The following is a 22,936-nucleotide window of genomic DNA, read 5'->3' on the forward strand; positions in this document are numbered from 1 at the left end:
TTTTGGGGTGTTTTTTTGCTTAAAGAAAACAGCTTTATTAACAGCAGATTAAGCTCTAATTATGCAGCATTCCTCATTTTGCATGTGACACTTTAGGCTGCACCTGTTTTAATAGTTTGGACGACTGAGCTGTAATCCTGCGCTATGAGCAAAACCAGACAAAAATACTGCCTTAATCGGCTTCATTTACGCCATCAAGGACCCTCAGCTTGGACACCCCTCACTTTATCTGCGAGTTGAGCTCCTGTATCAGAAGTGTGTGTCAGTGCTGCTGCCTGTGTCAGATTGGGACATTTGATGATGATCGTGTTTTGACCCACTTTACCCAAACAACTCTAACTGTTGCGTGTCTTAAGTCCCCTTTGGAACCAACCTTGCTTGTGATGCACACACACAAACACGGATGGAGCATGCCTGGATACGTGCCGGTGTCCTGTTTTATGATTGGGTCACAGCACTGATCTCATGTTTAGTGACTGGATCAGTGTTGATATCCCGTCCCTGCTGAGAACAACCCTCTTTAAGCCCTTGCTTTCGTCCCTTCCTGTGACACAGTGGGAACTGCGGGGCCCCATCTTCAACACGATGACAGTGGGTGGCCCTGCATCAAGAGTCTGTCAGTGCAGACGATTGCTCCAAGGGTATGAAATAAATGTCTTCTTCATCATAAAACCCCATGTGTTTTTCTTTTTTTTCCTCCTTTTTTTATTTTTCCACTCTAGTTCACAGGAGCATCAGATGTCATTTACAGGCGAACCCACTTCTATTAAGTGAAAATCAGCAAGAAGGGAGAGAAAACCAGAGACATGCACCAGGATTATGCAGTGACAGTGTGCAGAAAGGCAGCAAACCCTGCACAGTGGCTCTCATTTAGAGGGAACAGGGCTTCACATGTGGCTTTCTGGCTCAAGTTTGCTCCTTACTGTAATAAAAATGTCACATTTTTACATTTTCACTCCAGTTCACATTTATTTAGCTTTTCCTTGTGAGGTTTTCAAGTTGGGAGCACTGCGGTGACCAAGTGGGAAAGTGTTTTTAATGATTTATTTAATCAAACCACTAGTGGAGAGACTTGCTGTTCAGTTACGCGGTGCCAAATTACGCACAACAGCAAAGAGCCATATCACAACCGCCAGCTCGTCTTTAACTTCTCCTTCATGAGCTTTCAGGGCACAAAATAATGCGTTTGTAAGAGTGTGAGCCGCTGCTGCTGCTGCTGGTGGTGGTGGGGCTGATCTGAACTACTAACCAAGTCTTAGAGAGATCAAAATTCAATCCCGTTCTGAGAAAAAACAGAAATGACGTTATTTGAATATGTGCCCAAAATCCTTAATGAATAACTTAGGAGGAGTAGGAGGCAAATGCTGCCCCAGCTGTTTCCTGTTGAAAATGTCTGTGTAATGTAGATAAATGTGAGGGATTTTCTCTCTAAATCCGTCTCCTGTTCGCTAAATCTCACTTCTCCAAAACGAGCCTGCGCAATGGAACAAAGTCGGAATATTGAGATGTGACATTGCCCGCATCTCATCCTCTTTCTCCCTGTTTTTAATGACTTTAAACAAGTTCATTTTCGTCGGGCTTTGTCTTGTGGAGACCCGTGGGGATGTCTAGCGCTTTTTCCTTTCAGTGGCATTTATGTGATGTCTTCAAGGTAACTTACCTGATTTCCTTCGACACTATACATTATCACCTTGATTCTTCACTTGCTCACTATTCGCACAGAGCATCTTCGCCTACTTTAAAAAGAAACAATAAAAGGGGATTCTTATCGCTTGCTTGTATTTCACAGCTTTTGAACGCATGCATTGGTGCGGATTTATTCACATTTTCTCCTTTTCATCCACTTATGGAACAACTCTCCCGCATGTCCTGGTAATCTATTTTATTTTAATTTTTTTCCAGAGATAATTATATTTTCTACATTTTGCTTTAATTGATTCTTTTTTCTTTTTTTTGCAATTAAAAAATCATTGACATGGATCGTGCATGACTTTCAGCGCAGGTATGAATTTGGACATTTTCCGTGCGCCCGGCGCTCTTTTTCCACCAGAAAGCCCTAATGCAGCTGTGCAACTTTCAAAGTAATTACTGCTGAGTCTGCATAATTTACGTGCTAAATATCTAACCTGATGCCTCTGCGGGGTTGAAAGACAGAGAGCGGGAGAGAGGAGAGATTATCAAGAAACACTTGCGGACATCGGGACTTTGCGGTTGTGATGTAGATGGATAACGTTCCGTGTTTATTCTCTTTATTATGTACATTTGGCCCAGTCAGCTTCCTCCGCGGGCTTTGGCGGGAGAGCCTTTTTCCATCTCACATTTTGGATCGGAAAGATCCCTTGGCAGCTCATTTATTCTCCTTTCTGAGTGTCGAAGCACTTTTGCGCCTAATAATGCGCTGACAGCTGGGCTTTGGCACATTTTAAATGTTAAACTGGTTGCTAATGATAGATAGCCTGTATTTAATTAATGTGATTAATGCGGATTGTTGTTAACTTGCTAAGACCCACTACACAGAAGCCGGGCGGATGGACGAGAAGGAGAGGAGGGGGGTATAGTGTGTTTTCAATTTGGACGCGCTCCGCTCGGTTACGCACAGGCGCTCCGGAGCATCAGAGCTGCTCAGCCTCCTGTTTGACTGACTCTGGCACCAAGTGCGAATCTGGATTTAATACATTTTCCTCCACATCTCCAAACTCCTGTAAAGTTACCATCTGTTTCTTTCCCCTTTTTAGCGGATGGAACATCCTGGATGCCCAACTTTAAGCTGGCTGCCTTTTTTTTTCAACCCTGTGTTTGACAGTGCAAGTGTAATACTGCCACTTACTGACGTGCCTTTGAGCAAGACACTGTGCAACAAACTGTCACAGCAGATGCGCTAAATGGAGAAGAGTGCATGAAGCTTTGAGTTGTGGTTGAAAGAAACTCTTTTTCCGATGATGCTGTGAAAATGTTCTTGCTCTCTCCCTGTGCGCAGAGTGCGATGTGCTGTATCTCCTGTAGCCACACCCTCTCACTACTGCTGTGCGTCCTCACCCTGACTCCGACGGCAACAGGGGCGGGCCCTGAGACCCTGTGCGGGGCGGAGCTGGTCGACACGCTGCAGTTTGTCTGTGGAGAGCGAGGCTTTTATTTCAGTAAGTGCACCTTTTTATTTATTCATAAAGGTTGGCTGTATATGTCCCAGAGCTCTCCACCTCCTGCGAGCTCATAAATAAAAGAACAGCCAGTTTGACATCTCGTCTTGGCTTTCCCTTAATGTTTTTTTTTTACTTCATTCATTCCTCATCCACTCTTACATCTTATATTTAAGTTCCCTGTACATTTGTTTTAATGCTACTCTCATCACCGAGGTCAAATTCTGAATGAGAAAAGTTAGATGAAATATGGAATAATGATAAGTAGCTCTTATTGGTGGCAAATCGCAGCTGTGACCAGAGGGAAAGGGCTTTAAGTGGAATTTGGCTATCCCCAAGAAAAAGGAGGGGTAGAAAGTAAATGTTGCAGTGAAGTTTTTTCTTTTTTCCACCAGAGAAGGGAGAGCCACCCAAAGAAAACCCTCGACCAAGAAACCAGGATTTAAATCTCCAATTTTTCCATTAAGGGTACAACCTAGCCCAGAGCAGCACAGGATATATGGAGCTATGAAGGTTAGGTGCAATGTTCCACCGGCAGCCAGAGTTTCTCAGGACATGTATCCTGCTCTGTCTGTCAGAGACGAGCAGCACGACTGTACATTAACAGTATAGTTGGCTCCCACAGAGCTGAAGGTTAGAAGCTTATTATTCATTTTTCTCTGGCTGGCATCCATCAATTAAGCCAGTTTCAGCAAATGTCCTCAACGAGCATCACATCTCCACCAACAGTCATTTCTTATTCATAAAATTATTAGTTCTCCCTATGACTCCTGTGCAGTTTTGTCATAACAATCCATTTTAAATGGTTTGGTTTGGTCCCAAAGTTATGAAAGATTTTCCACATGTGGTAGACTTTGTCAGCTGCCAGTTCGAAAAACAGAAGAAGATATAAGATTTCTCTTGGAGATCAGCAGCATCTATAATGCATTTGCAGTTCTTCTCTTTTCCAGTAATTGATTTCTTTCACCTTCGCTTGAACCCGAATAGTTTGAAAATATACCTTTTCAATCGTGTAGGACAATTAGAGGCCAGAAGAAGGTGGGGGGAGGGCAGTAGTGGTCTAAAGCCATGCTCAGGTTTAGCAGATAACTTTACTGCGTTCAATAACTTAGTTTGGCTTGATAACCCATTAATCTTTTCCTAATTATCACTAAAATGTAGCTGATTGAAATGAATTGGATAAGCAGAAGAGAATGGATGGCATTCACAAGCCCAGTCTAAATGCAAGCAGCATAGACTTCACCGTATGATAAAACCTACCCTGCTTTATGGTCCTATTTGACCATAATTTACTACGTAGTCATCCTGTTGCATTAGCTAAAAACCAATAATCGGCAAAGTGTTTACTGAAATCACAGATCGCAGGAGATGAGGGTCATCTTCTAATAGAATTCTACGTAGTCCGACTTTTCCCATTTTTGCACCAGAGGAGTCGCCCCCTGCTGGCCATTAGAAGAAAAAAAATGCAGGTTTAAGGGACTTCAATACAAATATCGTCTATACACTCTGGTGTTGAAACAATGCTTAACAGCTGGATTTAAATCCTTAACTGACCTAAACCAAGTATTGTGGTGCTGTGATTCCACAACGTGTGGGCCAGCTTTTAAGGGTACTGCAGGGCCCACTACCTCAAACTAGGAAATACCTCATCTTCAGTTCATGTGATGATCAAAGTTGCAATTATAGGTTTGGACCACAGGGCGACGTCTACTAATCTAAAGTATTTGTGAAAAAATTACGGCAACACACTAGGTCATAGTTAGCACTGCAGTTAGTAAGAAAATATCATGACGTATACAAGTCGACTGGTTGATTCTTATATAGAGCTTTTCTACTCTTTCAGAGTACTCAAAAGGCTCTATACAACATGCCACATTCACCCAATCACACCCATTCCACAAGAACTTTCTCTATTCATAGTGCTTTCTAACTACATTCACACACATGCATACTCCGATGGATGCATTGGAGAGCAACTTGGGGTTAGTATCTTGCCCAAGGACACTTGGCATGCAGACTAGAGGAGCCAGGGACCGAACCACCAACCTTCCGATCAGTAGGTGACCTGCTCTTCCTGAGCTACAGCCAACCCTGTAAAGAACATCATGATATAACAGCCTGAGTATTTCAGCTGAGAGTAGAAACATTAAAACGCTGAGTCTCTTGCAGCCATAAAGCTTTCTTTTTGTTCAATTCACATAATAAATCCACCATAGTTCTTATTGTTGAAGGGTTATTTCCATCTGCAGATCTCTACATGTGGTGGCATGGCTCTGTTCTGGGACCTTCCCAACTTTCAATATGCATGGAAAGGTGTGCCATGGAAGTGAGTTCTAAAGTGGCGTGCAGATGTATATAGATGTGTATAGCAACTGGGGACAGACTAATAGATGGGATATGCTTTAGGCTCGAGTCCATTTGTGTCATGTGATGCGAGTATGAGGCTCTGAGGAGGCGTCTGTGTGCCTGGTAATTTACACGAACACAAAGATTTTACATTACCCTGCACCAACTACACTTGCGCCCTTCAGTCGGACTACAGAGACATAACAAGAACCATTGCTTGGCCGTGGTGTCTCTTCAGCTATCTGTAGCTGTATCAGAATATAACAGACTCTTCATGCAGCTTAAATATAAGGGTTGGTCAACTGGATTTGTACAAGTTTATCAGCTCAGCTATCAACTGTTCTCGTCTGGCACTGAGAATCATCCAAACTGTGCTTTGATGGGACTAGCTACACCTGTCATGAAAAACGTCTGACACTGCATACAAAGTGCATTATGCAGGAAAGTGTTTACAGAACTCAAGTCAGAAGGTAATTTTCCCAAAGACTTCTATAGGACCAGAAGTCTTTTTCAAACTACAGCTATCACCCTCTACTGGCCTGGAAAAAAAATGCAGGTTTAAAGCACTTTCATGTTGGCTTCTCTTTTAAAAGCCAGAAGCTACTCTCAGATCAATTTCCTGCTTTCTACCAGCTTGTTTATGTATGACTTTATTGTTTCGAAGAGATTGGAAATTAAATAGGCACAATACAATTCACACATCACTGTAAAATCTCTCTCTTACCCCTTCTCTAACCTTAACAAAGGGTCTGAGTTGCATAACCTAAACCATGTTTCTGGCTGTTATGCTAAGAGATTGAACAAATTAAATCATTTTAATTCTTTGGAATTCGGTCTTCTGAATGTAAATAGATTTCTTTACAGATAGCAGTGTCAGCATGCACCTTGCTGTTCCTCTCCCCGAATCCTGCTCCTTGCAGCTTTTCCAGGACCAGTCCACATCATTCTCTGCGTCAGGGCCTCTGTATGGCATTTGCAAGAAAGTTTTTTGGAGAGCCACCAAGCTACTGCAAAGCTGCGAGCCGTGTTCGTCCAGAAGCTCCTGGCAATACCCACATGCTGTGAAGTGGTCTTGACAGCCAGTCCGATTGCCAGTATTCTGCCTGTTAAGACTTTTTGGTCTTTGGATTCCCTCGGCTTCAGCGTCTTCTTCTTTAAATGGTTTAAGAAACAGAGTCAGAAAAAATTAACTACATGATCAAACATAACATTTTAATAAGTGCAGGCCTTGGATTCTGAGTAAACAGGTTTGAACTTTGGCATCTTTTTTTCCTTAGCAGTCATTTTTTTAAAAAAAACCCCAACTCTGAACATTTCATTTCTCCAATTTTGAAATGGTCCCGTGACCTGTCGGCAGCTGTAGCTTAAAAGTTTTTGATATGTTTAGGATTTTGACAAGGTATGAGAGTGTTCAGAGCCGGGTGATGTGGGAATGTGACAAAGGGTTGGATACTGATACCGGAGTTTAACTGCAGTTTATTAAATGGGAAAGTGTTGAACAGAAGCCAATGCAACTCATGAATCCTCATGTAGAATATACTTCTTAAACAGGAACAGACCTTTTTGTGGTGGTTGGTGGAACGTATTTGTCTTTCCCACATTACCTTACACTGAGCTGTCAGTGGACTACACAGCATCCATCTATCAATGCTACTTTTTCCTGTTAAAAAGAGGCGTATTTCATAAACACTCCATCCATTCTCTGAAAAAGATGACGAGGTTTGAGCAGCAGGGTGCCGTGCCTTGGAAAATATCCTTCTCGCCGTCGTCCTCGGTTTCTCTCGCTCTCTCATATTCTCGCTGTCATCCCTTTTCCTTTGCTTCTAGTCAGTAAAATATCTGGAGAATCCATTTGGGCTCTGTCGTCCATGGGACGCGGCAGAGTAACGGCTTGGCCAAAGGAAGCGTGATCCTTTCCCTGAACTCTTCCCCTCCAGTCTGGCCGTGTTGAACTTGGCAGCCCTCTGATTGATAATGTGTGCAGAGACAGTGTTGCAACAACAGCGGGCTTTATGTGCTCACAGTGCTTTTTGCCATGCCACCAGTAAAGTGAAGCACGCTTGTATTTCACAACTGCAGATTTCCTACCCTGACAGAAAACATTAGTTGGTGGAAATTCATTTTTTTAAAGGGTAATTAAACAAACTGCGGTCAATGAAACAGAGAAAAAAAAACCTGCAGTCAGTTTTTCCAATTATTAGCCCGACCTAAAAAATCCTTAGCTGTCTTTGTAATGCTTTAGCAGGCAGGACTGCGGGGTGATTTCACTGGGATGTTCATTCCATGAATCAGATCTGTTATGGGATGTTTTTTGGCTGAAGTGTGAGTGCTAAGTAGCTCTGCGCTCTAAGTCACTTTTAGTTCATGCTGAAATATTCAGCTGTTTTAGAGTGAGCACGAGATATTTAATCTTACTCTGTAAGACTTCTGCATAGTGTCTGCAAAGACGATGAAATAATCCATCCTTTTTTCAGCCAAAAGCTCATCGTCGCTACACAAATACCCAATAAGAAGGCAACCAAATATAAAATGCAGTGTGCTCAGGTGAGTTGAAGGTGGAAAGGAGAGTGGATGATGAGATATGACTTCCTTTTCAGTGTCTGTCCCTGCCAGTTTTATTCAGAGCCACTTGAGCTGGGGAAAGAGGTAGAATGTGTAAACAGCACGTCACATGCACGCACTTAGACTCACGCATGGCGAGGCCTGGTCCCTCAGCAGCAGGGGATTATGTGGATTACAGGATGATCAGGACACCCTCCACCATCCCCTCCCGCCATAGTTTTGCACTGGACCTGGGCACACAGCGGAAGGCACCAAGGACGGAAGAAAGCCCTCCTGTGTCTTCTCCATCGCTATGAAAAGGTGTCGATTTCCCATGAGGACCTGAAACTAAACATCTCTGACCCCCGCTGTGAAATACTGGAACAAAGAGGCTTCTCATGAAAAGGACAAGCAGGCGTCATCCAGATTTAAATCTGTACATTAGGTGAAGTTGAGACTCAAGGGATTTGAGGACACTAAAGAATACTTAACCTTTTCATTCATTCACATTATGCAGGCCTTCTACAAAGAAAACATTAGTTAGATTTATAGATATCTTCTTCATGGCGTTCTTTTGTCTTTATAGATCTCATAAAATGGCTTGGTTTCACTTGTTAGGTGTAACCAAAGACTCATGCCACAGCAGTGATCACATTACATTTGTCCGTAATGCAGAAATGTAGCCTTCCTAAGTTCGATAACTATTCAAATACTCAAGGCTATAATAAATAATGAAATTCATCTCCATGATAACCAGAAGAAATGCATAATCAAACACAGGCATTAACTGCAGACATTCTAAAAGATGGATGCAGCTTCCAGGCAAAGTTCTTTCACCTGCGATCTTTTTTAATGGCCACCAACTGGTGAGAAAGACTTCCAGTGTCGAGGCTTTGCAGACACATGACCACTAACCATGTAATGATAACTTAACTTGTCTCTCAACTACCGATCATGAGAAAAAAACAAATTTTCATCGACCAGTTCCAAGTTGTTTCTGAAGGTTGATGGCAGTCCGCAGGGAAAATTATTGCCAAAGTCCAAGTCACCCAGGCCTACAGAGCCGTCAGTGACCCCCTAGCAACTACCTGTATTCCCCACCTGGTTGCTAAAAACACTAGCATAATGCAGTGGTTGCAGTTTGGATGGAAGTGGCTGACTTGTCTACAAATAAGAAAAGTGTCACTCAAATCGGAAAAGGAGAAGGTTCACCTTCAGGGTGAAAAGGCGTACCTCAGCGCTACAGACACCTTTTATTTTGAACTTCTCCATTTCTGTTTTGAGTTGCACTTTATCAAGCTGTTTTACTGCTTAGTTTGCAGTGAGCAAGTATTTGCATACATACAGCAAAAACTACAGGCAACTGTAGCAATCTGCTTGCAACTAAAGCAGTCACAAGGAGGTTTTTGGTGCAGCACCTTCTTTGCAACTGATTTCATCCAGCTACAACCAGAAAACTCTGGGAAGCCCTACCTTGCTACGTGGTTATGGGATGACATTTAGCTCAAATTTGCATATCATTTTCACCTTAATTGAACTGCTCTGTAGTTCATTTGGTGCTGGACTGAGACCACCTTCTCCAAAATGCCCCACTGCAGTATTTCCAAAAAGTCTTGTTACACAATCTTTGTATTCTCATACAGATTCCAGACATTACTTTTCAAAAGACTTCCCACTGTTCAGAAAACATGGGTTTGAAAACAAATGACTCCATAAATAACTTAAATCCAATAATAGTATAACATAGGTAATTACATTTGTAAATTCCAAAAGTTGTTGCAAAACTTTGCCAAGAACACATACCCTGAAAAATCCATCTTTAAATATTCATAATGCATTTGGATAAGGTTCAAATTCTCACAAGCCGTAAAACATGGTACCAATGATAAAGGGATAGTTTCTAGTACTTAAAGCAGCTCTTCTAGTCCCTGCCCAGCCGTAAACTCCCTGACACTTCGCAGGAGGAGCAGTGCACTGGCTCCAAGAATCCACTGCTTTTTATTGACCATGACCAAGCTGTAAAACTCAGATGCTTTCTGTGCCACTCTGGAATGGGGAAATCGAGCCATCTCTCTCCAGTGCTGTTCCTTGGAGGAATGAGCACTATGCATGCTGAGCCTGTCAAATACCAAACCAAAGATGTTTCAGGGAACCGTGCGGTGACATCAGATGAAAGACTTTACGAAAAACTAACATAGATTGTAGATAGTCAAAACTATAGCATAGCTTCTGTTAAGAAGGATGCTGTCAGAGTGACATCCAAGGTGAAGAAGTACTCCACCCCAAAGACTAATTTGTGGTTTTTGTGCAGCCAGCTGTAGACTTAAACTTCAAACAGTGCTTCTATACATATTTAACCGGGGTCAAGTCTACGCAGACGCGTTCCACACATGCTCACTAGAAATCGCGTGGACCTCCTGATGGAGGAAGAAGAGCTGCTTAGTTTGCTGTGTTTGGCTGAACAACAGGAAAAAGTCAAAAAGAGAAAACGGTGTGAGCAAATTCAAAACAAGAACAAGATCAAGGTTGTGCAAGACATCACTAAACTACATATGGCGTATGAAAGAAACTTTCAGTTGACTTTTAATTGGTGTGACTGCAGTGGTGCTAGTCCACACGGCTTCAGATTTTGGGTTGAGTGCTAATGTGCATATCAGTGATACAATGAGACAAAATGATTTGGCCTTTAAAAAACACTTAAAAGAAGGTTCTGTAAATGTCTAAGTGGCTAATTCGTAGTGAACAAAGACTGTGGTTGTTTTAAGTTTACAACCGGTAGAACTTATTCCAAAGTTAACACACTTATGGACAAAGGAAAATACCTCAGAACACATCAAAATGTTCATAAAACGTCTGAGAGGAAAAGCTTTTTCAATGTCCGGGGTTTCTCAGAGATGTGTGTGTTAGTTGTGGTTCCTTGACTCACCAGTTGTGCGACGTATATTGCTTTCCAGTGTATCAGGCCCTCCTAAATAAACCTCTGGCTTTTTTCTCTTTATTTTCTCGAATTCACCACCAAGTACAGTATGTGCTATCCATTAATCTCTGTGTTCAGCATCTTCTCAATAATCCCCTTTACAATTAGAAACTAAAAAATGCTGCTCTGGTTAGAAATATTTGTACAGGCTGGCATCATCTGCAAAGAAGTAAGTCGTTAAAGGTCCTTCCTAAAGACAGTTGGTATTTAATAATCAAAAGAAACATTCTTTCTTTAAGTTTTCCTTCAGACTGACTTTTGCAAAATCGGCAAAACCTTTTTTGCATCTTCTTCATTTTATTTACCCTTATTTAACAGTCACAGAAAACAATTCTTTGTTGATGGGGGATTACAGCAGTTATCCAAAGCTTTTAGACCTGATTATTATATGCGTGTTTTCCCCTAACCTGCCTGAGCTGATTATCCTACATGTTACAACCGGCACCAGCTGATTACCCTGTCCCTTCCAGCTGTTTGTGCAGCAGGGTGGCAAACTATTTTCAGAATAATAGCGGATGTTAATTTGTAAGGCTTTATTGGGGGGGGATTGAAAAACAGGCCAGGCATTGAAGCACAGCCCCTCTTTTGGCTTTCAGAAACCATTATATAATCACCAGCCAGGGCTCAGTGTCGCAATTTTCTCTTTTTAAATGTCTTCACGTCAGGTGTTAATAGAACAGCCAATGCTTGGCCCACTGTTACTCAGTGGGCCAAGCACTGAAAGAATTTCTTAGAAAAACAAAGTGAATACAATCGTTTGAACTATATATATAATAAAGATTTGAATATCCAAATCAAGATTTTTTTTTTCAGCCATTTAAATATTTCAGTTGTCTAGTTTGCACACATCTAGTTTAGAAGTCTGAGATCTGGGTAAATCCAGTTCTTCTGTTTCCTAAATAATGCAGGTGCACAAGGTATTTTTAGCATCCAGCTACCTGATGAGCAACATGAAAGCCTCCCTATCACCCCCCATCTCCTCCTCTTCATTCACACCTCTGTTAGCCTCCACTCTGCTTTGTGTCTGGGGGTCTGAGGAGAAAGATGCTTCTGTTTCTGAATGAAAGCTGCTCTCTGTTCAAAATAACGTTGTCAGGACAAGGCAGACAGAGAGCAGAAGTTAATGCACTTTGTCAGCACTGGCAGTCTTCTGAGCCAAGAGCTATTAACTCTGAGAGGGAAAGGCATTTCCTCCTTGTAAATGCCATATTAAATTATTATTATTTCATTTGGTAACAGGGAAAAGCCCATCAGGACTATATTGTTCAAGGTGAGCAGGGAATTGTAAATGGGGAGTCTGGGTTTTTCTAAAAGCCACCAAAGAGGGTGGGTTCTGGGGGGTTAGGGAGTTAAAAGAGGAAGTGAGTACTGGCGTCACTGTAACTAAATGTGATCATTGAGTCAAAAATCTGTCACGCCCTGAGATGTATTATTTGGACTCAAAAAGCTCCCCCAAAAAGCAAAATACCCAAAACACCTTTGCTAGCTGTGGCTTTGCTTCTTTACTTCATGCAGTGAGCATGCATCATGTCTCCATCCTCAAAATCTGTGTTATTTGAACGAGCCTCCAGGGTGCTTCTGCCAAATAAAAATGTGAATGAACAGTGGGACATAGCCAATGGTGGTGTGGTCCTAAAAGCCTGCCTGGATGTTTCTGCAGGTGGATCGGGCCCAGGGGACTTGTGGCTTGGCCTCACTGGACTATGTAAAAGACACCTGGGCCAAAATGGCTGAGCAGGATATTCTCACCATTTGGGTGACTGCCCCCCTTCCCCCACCCTTTCCCTCCTTTTTTTTTTTTTTTTTACATTGATGCAGCTGCCAAAATGAGTCCACAGTGTGCAATGTGATATGTTGTAAATTTTACATGTAAGAAATCAGTGTCACTGAGACCGTACGGCTGTTATCACAGCTTTATTACGAGCGTGGCGTCGGCATCCAGCCATCGCCAGAATGTCTTTGATCAATTATATTAAAAAAATAAGAAGCATAGGAAAGGGAAAATAATAATGTCATAATTTTAAAGACTCAAAAGTGACAATTTCAACTGAAAATGCGTAGTAAACTTTAAATCAATGGGTATTTTGGGTAAAAATAGACAAAGGCACGGATTTTGTTGGCTAATATAAAAATGTTTTGTCAGCTGTACACATGTAAAGTGTTTTTTCTGGCCTATGCTTTATATTTGTACAAATTAAAAATATATGCACTTATATGTAGAAAGCACAGAAATCATGAAACAACATTGTTCCTTTTTGTTCCTAGCTAACATCAATATTTTTGTTGTTGAGTTTGGCTGGTTCAGCTAAACCTGTACTGGCCATAAGCATGAGGGCAAATTTACCATTTAAATTATGTACTAAATTTCAAATCAAAGTTCCCTTAATTTAGAAGCAGGTAAACAAAAGCGGCATCACTGATTTTACTGGCTGAAAGGACATTTACTATTAACAGATATTTTTTCCCTATAGGATGATAGCAAATTAAGCTAGCAATAGTTTTAACCAATTTAAAATGTTGTCTCTGGCTGACTTTTTATATAAATATACTTTTAGAATAAATCCAGTCATATGAAATCATTAAACAAATCTGTGTTTTTTCTTCAAGTCCAGTCAAGAGCCAAAATAAAATCTAGCCTTTTTATACCGTGTAAACAAGTGCAGATTTCTTTCTGAAGTAGTAAAGTTTGGATCAATGAGTCCTTTATTTCAGTGCACTAGCCACCAATTTTGTTGGGTAGAAAATTAGAACTAAGCAATGGAACTTGTTCTGTCTCTCCATTGTCTAAAACCTGCTGCCGTTCTTCTCAAACAGATAAACCAACAGGCTATGGCCCCAGTGCAAGGCGGTCACGTGGCATTGTGGATGAGTGCTGCTTCCAAAGCTGTGAGCTGCAGCGCCTTGAGATGTACTGTGCACCTGTCAAGACTCCCAAGATTTCTCGCTCTGTGCGTTCACAGCGGCACACAGACATGCCAAGAGCACCCAAGGTTAGTAGCAGAGCGAACAAGGGGACAGAGCGTAGGACAGCGCCTCAGCCAGACAAGACAAAAAACAAGAAGGTGAGCAAAGCATCAAAACAGATCAATTTTAAAAATTGTTGGATTGAATTTACATTTTGTTACATAATCAGAGCATACGTGCATAATATCCTGATTAATTAAGGTAATATAGCTTAATTAGCAGAAACTAAAGTGACCTATTTTTTCTTCCACAGAGACCTTCACCTGGACATAGTTCATCCTTCAAGGTATGCATGCAAAATGATCTCATGTTTCATTGTCCTTTTGTCATTTAAGCTTTACCAAACAAGCAATCTTGCCAATGACATAAGAGTTTCAAAAGCAGGGCAATCTTTTTACAAGAAATGAAAACTTTATATTTATAACTCAAAAAAAGAACACCATTAGAATCGGAAGAAGAAACTAAGTGGTTTTTGTGGTAGACCTGCAGTGGCACTCCCCAGGCACAATCTCCACTCTGCTACTGTACATTATGTCCTAAAATTCAGATAGCTTACAATACAACACATGCAAGGGAAGGAGCCAAAGCACACATATCACGTTTAGTGATTTTATGTTTGCAGCTGTTCGTACATCACTGGCAGTTGGTGGTGAACAATTTTAGATCTGTTCGAAGGTTGAGATCATACTCTGTCCGAATATAGCATGTTTTCTGACTGAATGCATTTGAAATCCGAGTGCCCACATCTGATCAGAATAACCACACTCAGAAGAGGCAGAGTGTAAAATCAAGCATTGTAGAGGGAAGGATGTTGAAGAAAAATTCAGTGAGCTGCATTTGTTTGAATTCATTTAGAGTCCAAGAATCAATTATATAAAGAACATATCTTTGATTTAAAATATGCAGACCTCCTTGGCAGGGAGGTAAGGAGTTAAGAACTAAGTAGATAACTACTCCTAGAATCTACTCGAATAAGTACTGTAATAAGTACAGGCAGAACTACTTGTGTACTTCCCTATGTACTTATGTACTTTCCCTTACTTAGGTCTTGCATGGCTCAGGCACATAAAGGCCCTGTTTAGAGGCTAGGATGTGCAGATGTTAGTGGAAGAAGAAGTTATTTAAACACTGAGAGTGAAGAAAGTGATCATCAGTCAGGTCAGGTAATTTTAAGGGCTTTTACTATTACTAGATTCTGGACTCTTCCAGGGCACAGTCCAAAGCAATTTTCCCCTGATTTCCCCTTGCTGTCAGTTGCTTGAATACAAGACCAGGATACCCCGTCTGCTCTAGTGTTACCCTAACCAGTGTAAGAATCCTTATGGCATATGACTGACCTTAGACAAGATCACATTTAGACCAACATTTGGATGTTGGAATGTCTTGATGCATGTTGATTCCTATTTGAAGTTACCAGAAATAAAAAATGAAAAAATTGTTTTGTTTCATTATTGTTTATCACATCACCATCATGTTGCTGTGGTTAGCAGCTGTTTTAGGTTCTAAGTTTGAGCATCCTGGTTGGCTAGGGTCTTTCTGTTTGGAGATTACATATCTGATTTCTTTCCACTGACCAAAGATGCGGTTGTTAAGTAAAGTGGTCATTCTGAACTGGCCATAGATGTGAAAGTGTGTGTTTCTAAGTTTCTCTAAATTAGCCCCAAGATGCATGGGTTGGGATGTGTTCCAACCCCTTGTGACCCCCAAGTTGGATAAAGCAATATGAAAACTGCCGGGTAGATGGATTTTGACCAAATAAGTACAGAAGACCAGGCCATCCAGTATCTTCTATATCTCTGTTGTACATCTAAAAAAAAATAAAAATGTGTTTCTTTTTTGTTGCAGGAAGTCCACCAGAAAAACTCAAGTCGAGGAAGTTCGGGGGGCAGGAATTACAGAATGTAGGGAAGGAGAAAATGGACAAATGCCCAGCAACTTGGGAGGAGAGAAGGGAGTGGCCTTACCTGGTACCCCTGTGGAATGGTTCACTGTAAAACAAAAGAAAGAAGATGCTAATAATGACCTGAAAAGCTCTTCAAAATGATTGAAAACAGAGAGCTAGGTGGTGTGTAAGGGTCTGATGTGGAAAGTTGTGATTATTTTATACACTGCACCATTCCATACTGGGAGGAATTCTTTGTTAATGCAATGTAACAGACTAGTTTAGCTGCTAAGACACGAACAAGAGCTTATTATACCTCCATGTGGGAGCTGCAGCCTCCCCAGGCTCCAGGAAAGATGGGAACATATCTGGGCCTCAGCCAATCAGAGAGCAGCATGGCTGTGGCTCGGTCACATTTAACAGTTAGTACCCCAGTTCAAAGCTGATATATTACCTTCAGAGTTTGTTTTTATGCACCATCCATTACTGTGGATATTTTTATTATGTAAAAATAAATAAATAAAAAAGGTTTGCTTTAAGGACAAAGACCAGGTGGTTCATCAGAGTTTGAACATTGTTGTAGGTATTTTAACTTGAGTCTAAGTCTAAACCTTACTAAGAGGAGTCGCTGGAAGGTTTGAGATCAGTCCAAATCCCTCTTAAGCCCCAGGAAGTGTTCAAAACCTGAGGACTGAGTCTACAATCCAAACATTATAAAAAGAGCTCAAGCACTATTAGAGGGGATTTTAAAGAAAGTAGGTAGTACAGAAGGTACTACAAAAACAAGACTGGGATTTTTCACATTTTCCAAAACAGAAAAACAAATTAACCAGAAGCTAAAACTGAGTTCTCGTTTGGCCCTCAGAAGCGTGTCATTCGGTGAAGTCAAAGTGCATTTGGCAAACTGAAGCGGAAAAAGTCAAATAATGACAATCAGGCAAAATGTTTGTCGTCTGCATCCTTTCACATGTCAACACCCCAGCCAAATTTGATTTTTGACAACAGTTCAGTCAACATTTCAGTTTGAGTGGAAACTTGTGTTTAACCTTGAACACAGGTTTCCACTCACAACCCGTGTTCAAGGGTAAACACGATGTTATGAAAGTTTAGTCAAAGCAAGTGCTCTAAAAAAAAAAAGCAGAACCTTCACACGTATGAGTTTAAGTGATTCATCTTGACCTGGATATTTTATTAGCTTAGGAAGGCTGAGAATTTTGCAACTTTATCTGATGGCAAGAGTAGAATAAACCTCCACTGCATTCATTGCAGAGTGCACCCAAGAAACACGCATATTTGGTGAACGTTGGCAAAACCACAAGGACAAATCTTTCTGGTGATGTGATGTTCGCATATCAGAACACAAATACACATACAAAAGCACTCACAAGGTAAATTAGAGTTGTGCAACTACAAGCAAAGGTCATGCAGACATACACCAACTTTGATGAAAAGCCAGTTCTGAGAAGTCCTTGCATGAGGACTAACAAAAACGGCTGTTTGTTTAAGCCTCCAAAAAAAAAAAAAAAAAAAAAGATAAAAAAAAAAAACGATAAGAAAAAAATAATAATTGCCCAAGACGACTCATCTCTGGCTCTGTCTCCTCTGCCTGTGTATAATCAAACAGTATTCCCATTATGTTAACCTATGCATTACTATCATTCATTGTACATGATGGTTTCATATAACAAAACTGTATTAAGAATCCTATCCACTGTATAATGGTGCTATTTTGTAGTTTGTTACTTGCAAGAGATGGCTAAGAGACTGATGGCAGGGCTTACATTGGAGGTCTTCCCTTTTGCACAGCCTTGTGGCCACCATTTTAATAGTGTTTTTATTTGTAAGCTGTTTCAATAAGGTAGTAGTCTAAGCGAGTAAATGTATCTGTGTGAAATCTGTGAATGCATGAAGAATTTAAAAAAAAAAAGGAAATGAATATACCATGTTGTGTTCCCAAGAAGGCAAAATGCTATTTTTTCTACTGTTTTAAATTATTTTCTCAATATAGATCCCTTATGCCAAATAACTTGACAAAAGAACTGTGAACAATGATTCTTCCAATTGTATTAACATTGTAAAAAGTCATCGTGTACTTTTGTCTGTCCAGATGTGTGTGTTGGTGATAATTCACCTAACTGGAAGTCAAAGTACCAGCTATTGAAATTACTTAAAACGAGACAATGCAACCTTTGTCAAACAGTAGACAATCAGCATACGTCCAACAAAAATCCCAAATGTACCCATTTCAGTAACATATTTAGAGTCTGGATCTTTAATTTAATGACATAAATAAAAAGAGGTCGTTGCTACTCTTGTAGAGACGGGGTGACGAACCCTACGAAAGTAGGGCTGTGGACTCAGAGTTGACTGGTCGATAGTTTAGTTGACACGCTCTTACCTAATAAAATTTTTATTGATTATATGGTCCTCAGTCTTACTGGGCACACAACTAAGGACTCACCCAAACCTGAGTACATTGACAGTATATAAGATGGGCACTGTGAAGTCAGCCACTAGTTTGAGAAATCCTGTTGAGCTGATTTATTTATTCCTTTTTTTTTCTTTTTTCTTTTCTTTTTACCATTCTTGATGCTTTGAAACCAGAAAAGATGAACTTTGAAACCACACAAATCTATATAGGACCAAAAGTAATTTTGAATCTGCAGGAGTCACCCTCTGGTAGCATTTGAAAAGAATGCAGGTTTAAACCTCTTCTGCTTTGGCATCTGGTTGCCTATGCCTATGAGTGTTGGCTAGCCAATGTAATTATTATTTATAGATTTAATTAACTATTACTCAGAGTCGGTTCCAAAGTAACTGACAACATTTAAAGTTCGCAGCATTTTGAAAATCACAGTTCAACTACCAACAAACCACATCATCTAAAAATTGTAAGCCAACATGTCTGCCTTAGTATATTTTAATATATTTTTTCTGATAATAACTTACACCTGCAGATTTATCCAGATACAGCTTCACTGGCTTCAGCAGATAAGACTAAAATGGGTATGACATACAGTGAAGGATTAGGGTCATTGGAAAAAAATATATTTGAGTCGGACCTGTGCCTGTCAACATGGAAAATAATGGCATAAAGTTCAATATTTTATTCTATTTAACTAAAATTAAAGAGCTGCTTCACAGAAATTGTGAGCTCTTCTGAAAACTACTCCATTAGCATGGGAAAACAATCACCGCCACAAGTTGTACTTGAAATGTTAATAAAATTCCTGCTGCTATCTCAAAACTCCAGATTTTTAAAAAACCCCAGAGGATTATTTTTATCTTTTTTGTTTTTTGGGGTTTATTTTAGCTATTAGAAAACTAGCAAAGCCATTTGCAGATATATTAACTTTATAACTTTAACACAGTGGTTCAGCAGAGCTTAGAAAAATACAGCCATAATTGCAGTTTTCGCATTCTTCCCGTTCCCACTCCTGGCTAATTGCCTGTAACACACTTCTCCATTATTTAGTCTGTTGGTGCTAACAGTCATGACAGAAAAGAAGTGATCTTCCCACAAAATAAATGTATGGCTGAATTATTAATTGGGCTTTGTCTCTACATTTTTTATTTAGCCAGTTAGCTTAGCTTGCTGACTACGTGTACTCAATATAATCCGCCCACTAGCAATCCTAAAGCTCAGATTAACACAGGAAGTGAATCCTGTGTGTTATTTCACCTCAATTTTTAAAGATTAGATAAACAAGATTCTGAGCTTTAGAGGAGCTTTAAAAAATAAATAAATAAAACCCTCTGGGCAGAGCCAAGGCAGCTGTTCCCTGTTCCTAGCTAACATTGCTAAGCTAAACTAAAACTGGGCTCACACTGTGCGATTTTTTTCAGTCGCGTTATTCAGCTTCTGCTCAAACTGCACGATTGACTCGCAGGGGTTAGAAGTTCATCGGTCACGATGCAGGGTCTCACACTATACGGCCCAATGCTCTGATGCGACCTGAGTGCTCACACTGTGCGTCCATAAAATTAAGGTTATAACGGAAATCTGTCACTCGCTCTCCCTCTCCGTCTTTCACTCACACAGACACGCACCACTACCATCAACTTTGCTAAATTGCTAATGAAAAACATTGATCAGTCAGCTGTGATTGAGCAGCAATGTCTATCCAACTATTTTCACGGTTGTTGTGGTCGTGATAATTTTGTGAGGCCACATCGAAAAGGCTCGGATGAGCTTTCCAAAGTTCTACAAGTGCCTCCATCGCTTGTGTTCAGCTCATACGCTGCACTGCCGTGCTACTCCGTCTTTTTCACCAACATTTATGTGTAGGGATGGGTACCGGTATCGTTCTGTCATAAACGGTAGTAACCAGACCGAAAAGCAGCGCACATTTCGGTGCTTTATTTCAGTGCATTTCAAAATCCTCCCGACCAAGCGATTGATGATCGGGAGCTGGTCGTGAGGTGTTAATCGCTTCTCGTTACCCCACGTATACTACACAATCCACGACGCACGATAAAGGCCAAAATCGGGCCGATCACCAAAACGGTCGCACGACTCAAAAATCGGCTCAAAATGGGCCAAAAATCGCACAGTGTAAGCCCAGCTTAACGGGCTACTGAACCTGGCTTCATATTTAAGCTACAGTTAAAAATTTAATTAGCCCATGTTGAAAACTGAACTAAGATTGCATTGTCTGGCTTTAAGAGTAACCCAGGAGTTTAATTTATCTTGTCCAAAAAAATCGTTATCAATTCTCAATTAAAACTTATTTTCACAGATTAATTTAAAAGTGTGTTTTTGTTTCTAAAAAGGTTGTATAATGTGGATTTGCTATATTCTTTAGTGTTTATTCTAAGCAAACTGTCTTATTAGTCGACCTGGCAGCAGAAATGAAATAGGAAGCTGGCTGGAGAACAGCTCTGGTCCTCCCAGATCTTCAGATAAATGGTATAAACCAAAGACTTTTTGATTAAAGTGAAGCCTCACTCACCATTATTGTATCCTGAATGAAACCAATGAGCTGTTCATTAAATATCAAATGATGGTATCACTGTCTCAATTTCACTACAACAACAGTACACCCGTCACACTATGTTTCTGGTACGTGAAATACAGTTTGTGCATTAAAAAACAGAAGCTGCAGCAACCATCTTCAAACAATGAATGAAACATTCCAGTTTGTCAGTGGTATGCAATGATCAATAAAGCCTGGATCATGGGAGCATGTGAGTCATTCATGATTATATGAGGTGTTATATGAGATGATACAATTTCCTGAAGGTCACTGTCCAAAACAACTGTCTGATTGGAGCGCTGTTATTCATGGTGCTTGATTGCCTTCTGTAGACAAAAAAAAACAAAAACTGACAAACTGTTCACCATTCCTGCTGAATAAACCACTTGTCAACATCACAGAAATGGCTGGAGCATTCTTTCATACTGCATGTGTATTTACTTATAAAAATCTCTCGGGAAACATAACCCTGTAAAGACATTACTCTCCCTGTCACATAACATCACACTGGTAGCATCTATATGGCTTTTATTAGGAACCCAGTGGAGTCAGACACATAAACAGCAGATAATTACAAAGTAGAAGTTCGTCCCTCTTAAATCTTTTAAGACATTTTGGTCATGGATAAAGCCATAACTCAAGCTGAGGCTTTGTGCACCATATATATGAATCTGGTTGGGCTAAATGACAAAGTGATACTTCCTAAGAGGCAGCAGGATCTGCCAAAGCAAACAGAGAAGGGGCGTGGCGCTCCCTGCATGTCTCAGCTCTATTGGGGGATGCTAACAGTGACAGCGCTGAGCTCTGCTCGCTGTCAGCACTTAAATTTTTTTTTTTTTTAAAGAACTGATTTATATGGGGCAACAATAAAACCCTGATAAACTGACTCTGTGGCTGACACTCAGCAGACAGCGGAGATCAAAATGTGAAACAGCAGGAACGCTGGCAAGGTCCCGGTCATCCTGACCATCCTGGATGTTATTTCATCCCTCTCCATGACTAATACTGAATCAATTATCTTACCCTAATGGGACAATTGCAGGTTGCAAGCTTGCAAGATTTAGAGTTCAAATAAATTGGAGAGATCGTGTGCAGTGGAGAGAAAGAAAGCCAGTTATCGGAGTGAATATCAAGGTTAGGATGTCTTTAAAATGCTCATTTTATACTCTTATATGGGCTAATTTTGTATTACATGGTGAGTCAAAAGAGTGCAACACACAAACATGTTTGAATAACCTCAGGAACCAGGATGGTTGTGGAAAGAACAATCTCTTCCCATTGATCTACGTGCACTCGGGATCCAGTGCATCTGAGGACACAGATTTTGGACTGGGCTCTGAAACACAATCTCTCCACACTCTTCAACTCCTCATCTTAAGCACACAATTGTCTTTTGAATGACCTTGTGGTCTGTTTTACTACCCTCACCAATTTTACTACTTATTCTACTGGTTGTTTTACAAAAAAGAAAAGAAAAAGAAGTTGTAAGGCCTCATCAGTCTACCACCATCCATTTTTTTCCAAAAGGACACTCAGGATTTCACTTCACCGAGTTCTAACTTTTACTCCTTGCTGTTGTCAGTATTTTTTGTCTTAAATGTTTTTACATTTTGGAGGTAAAAATCCAGTCTTGGAAAATGATGAGTTTACCATGAGAAATTTACAAGTAGCCCTGTGTGTAATTTGATTGCTACTGCAAGTCAAATGCAGTGCAAAGTGCAGGAGCTCGGTGCTAACTCAAGAATATTAGCAGCTAGATTAAAGAATGTATTAAAAAAAAAAAACATGTAAAGCTTCAGAATTGGAGATTCTCTTTCTCTCAATTTCAGTCAACAGTGGAAATTCACTGAGACTTGATTATAGCAGGAGAGAGTGTTGGCTCAGCTGTGTGCTTTAAGAACCCATGATGTCAGAGCCTTATTTTCCTTGGAGAAGCACTCATCAGCTGCATTGTTCCAGGAAACCATGGTCTGTTCTCTGGGCAAAAAAAAAAATCCTGCCCAAAATGCGATCCCCCCTCTTCTGCACCCGCATCTCTGCTGAATGCAGCACGCCGGCCTCTGGCACAGCTCAAGACACACACATAGATGTGAAGCATCCTGGACGAAGCATC

The 22,936-nt window shown here is 40.6% G+C and overlaps 1 protein-coding gene across 2 annotated transcripts; it reads left to right on the forward strand.

The window, feature by feature from the left end:
• The first annotated feature begins 1,388 nt into the window (after positions 1 to 1,388).
• On the forward strand, positions 1,389 to 21,217 carry igf1 (insulin-like growth factor 1). Of its 2 annotated transcripts, none has more exons than XM_006780878.3 (5): positions 1,389 to 1,651; positions 2,978 to 3,137; positions 13,816 to 14,063; positions 14,219 to 14,251; positions 15,811 to 21,217. In XM_006780878.3, exons 1-5 carry the CDS (start codon positions 1,604 to 1,606, stop codon positions 15,868 to 15,870), a joined length of 549 nt encoding a protein of 182 aa, XP_006780941.2. In that variant the 5' UTR covers positions 1,389 to 1,603; the 3' UTR covers positions 15,871 to 21,217. The 2 variants fall into 2 exon arrangements, with proteins under 2 accessions (XP_006780941.2, XP_087686963.1); XM_087830837.1 differs by lacking the exon at positions 1,389 to 1,651 and adding an exon at positions 1,658 to 1,872.
• Positions 21,218 to 22,936: the final 1,719 nt, after the last annotated feature.

The sequence above is a fragment of the Neolamprologus brichardi genome, chromosome 17 (genome assembly GCF_056152115.1).
Source record: "Neolamprologus brichardi isolate AB-2024 chromosome 17, ASM5615211v1, whole genome shotgun sequence".
Taxonomy (NCBI): Eukaryota; Metazoa; Chordata; class Actinopteri; order Cichliformes; family Cichlidae; genus Neolamprologus; species Neolamprologus brichardi.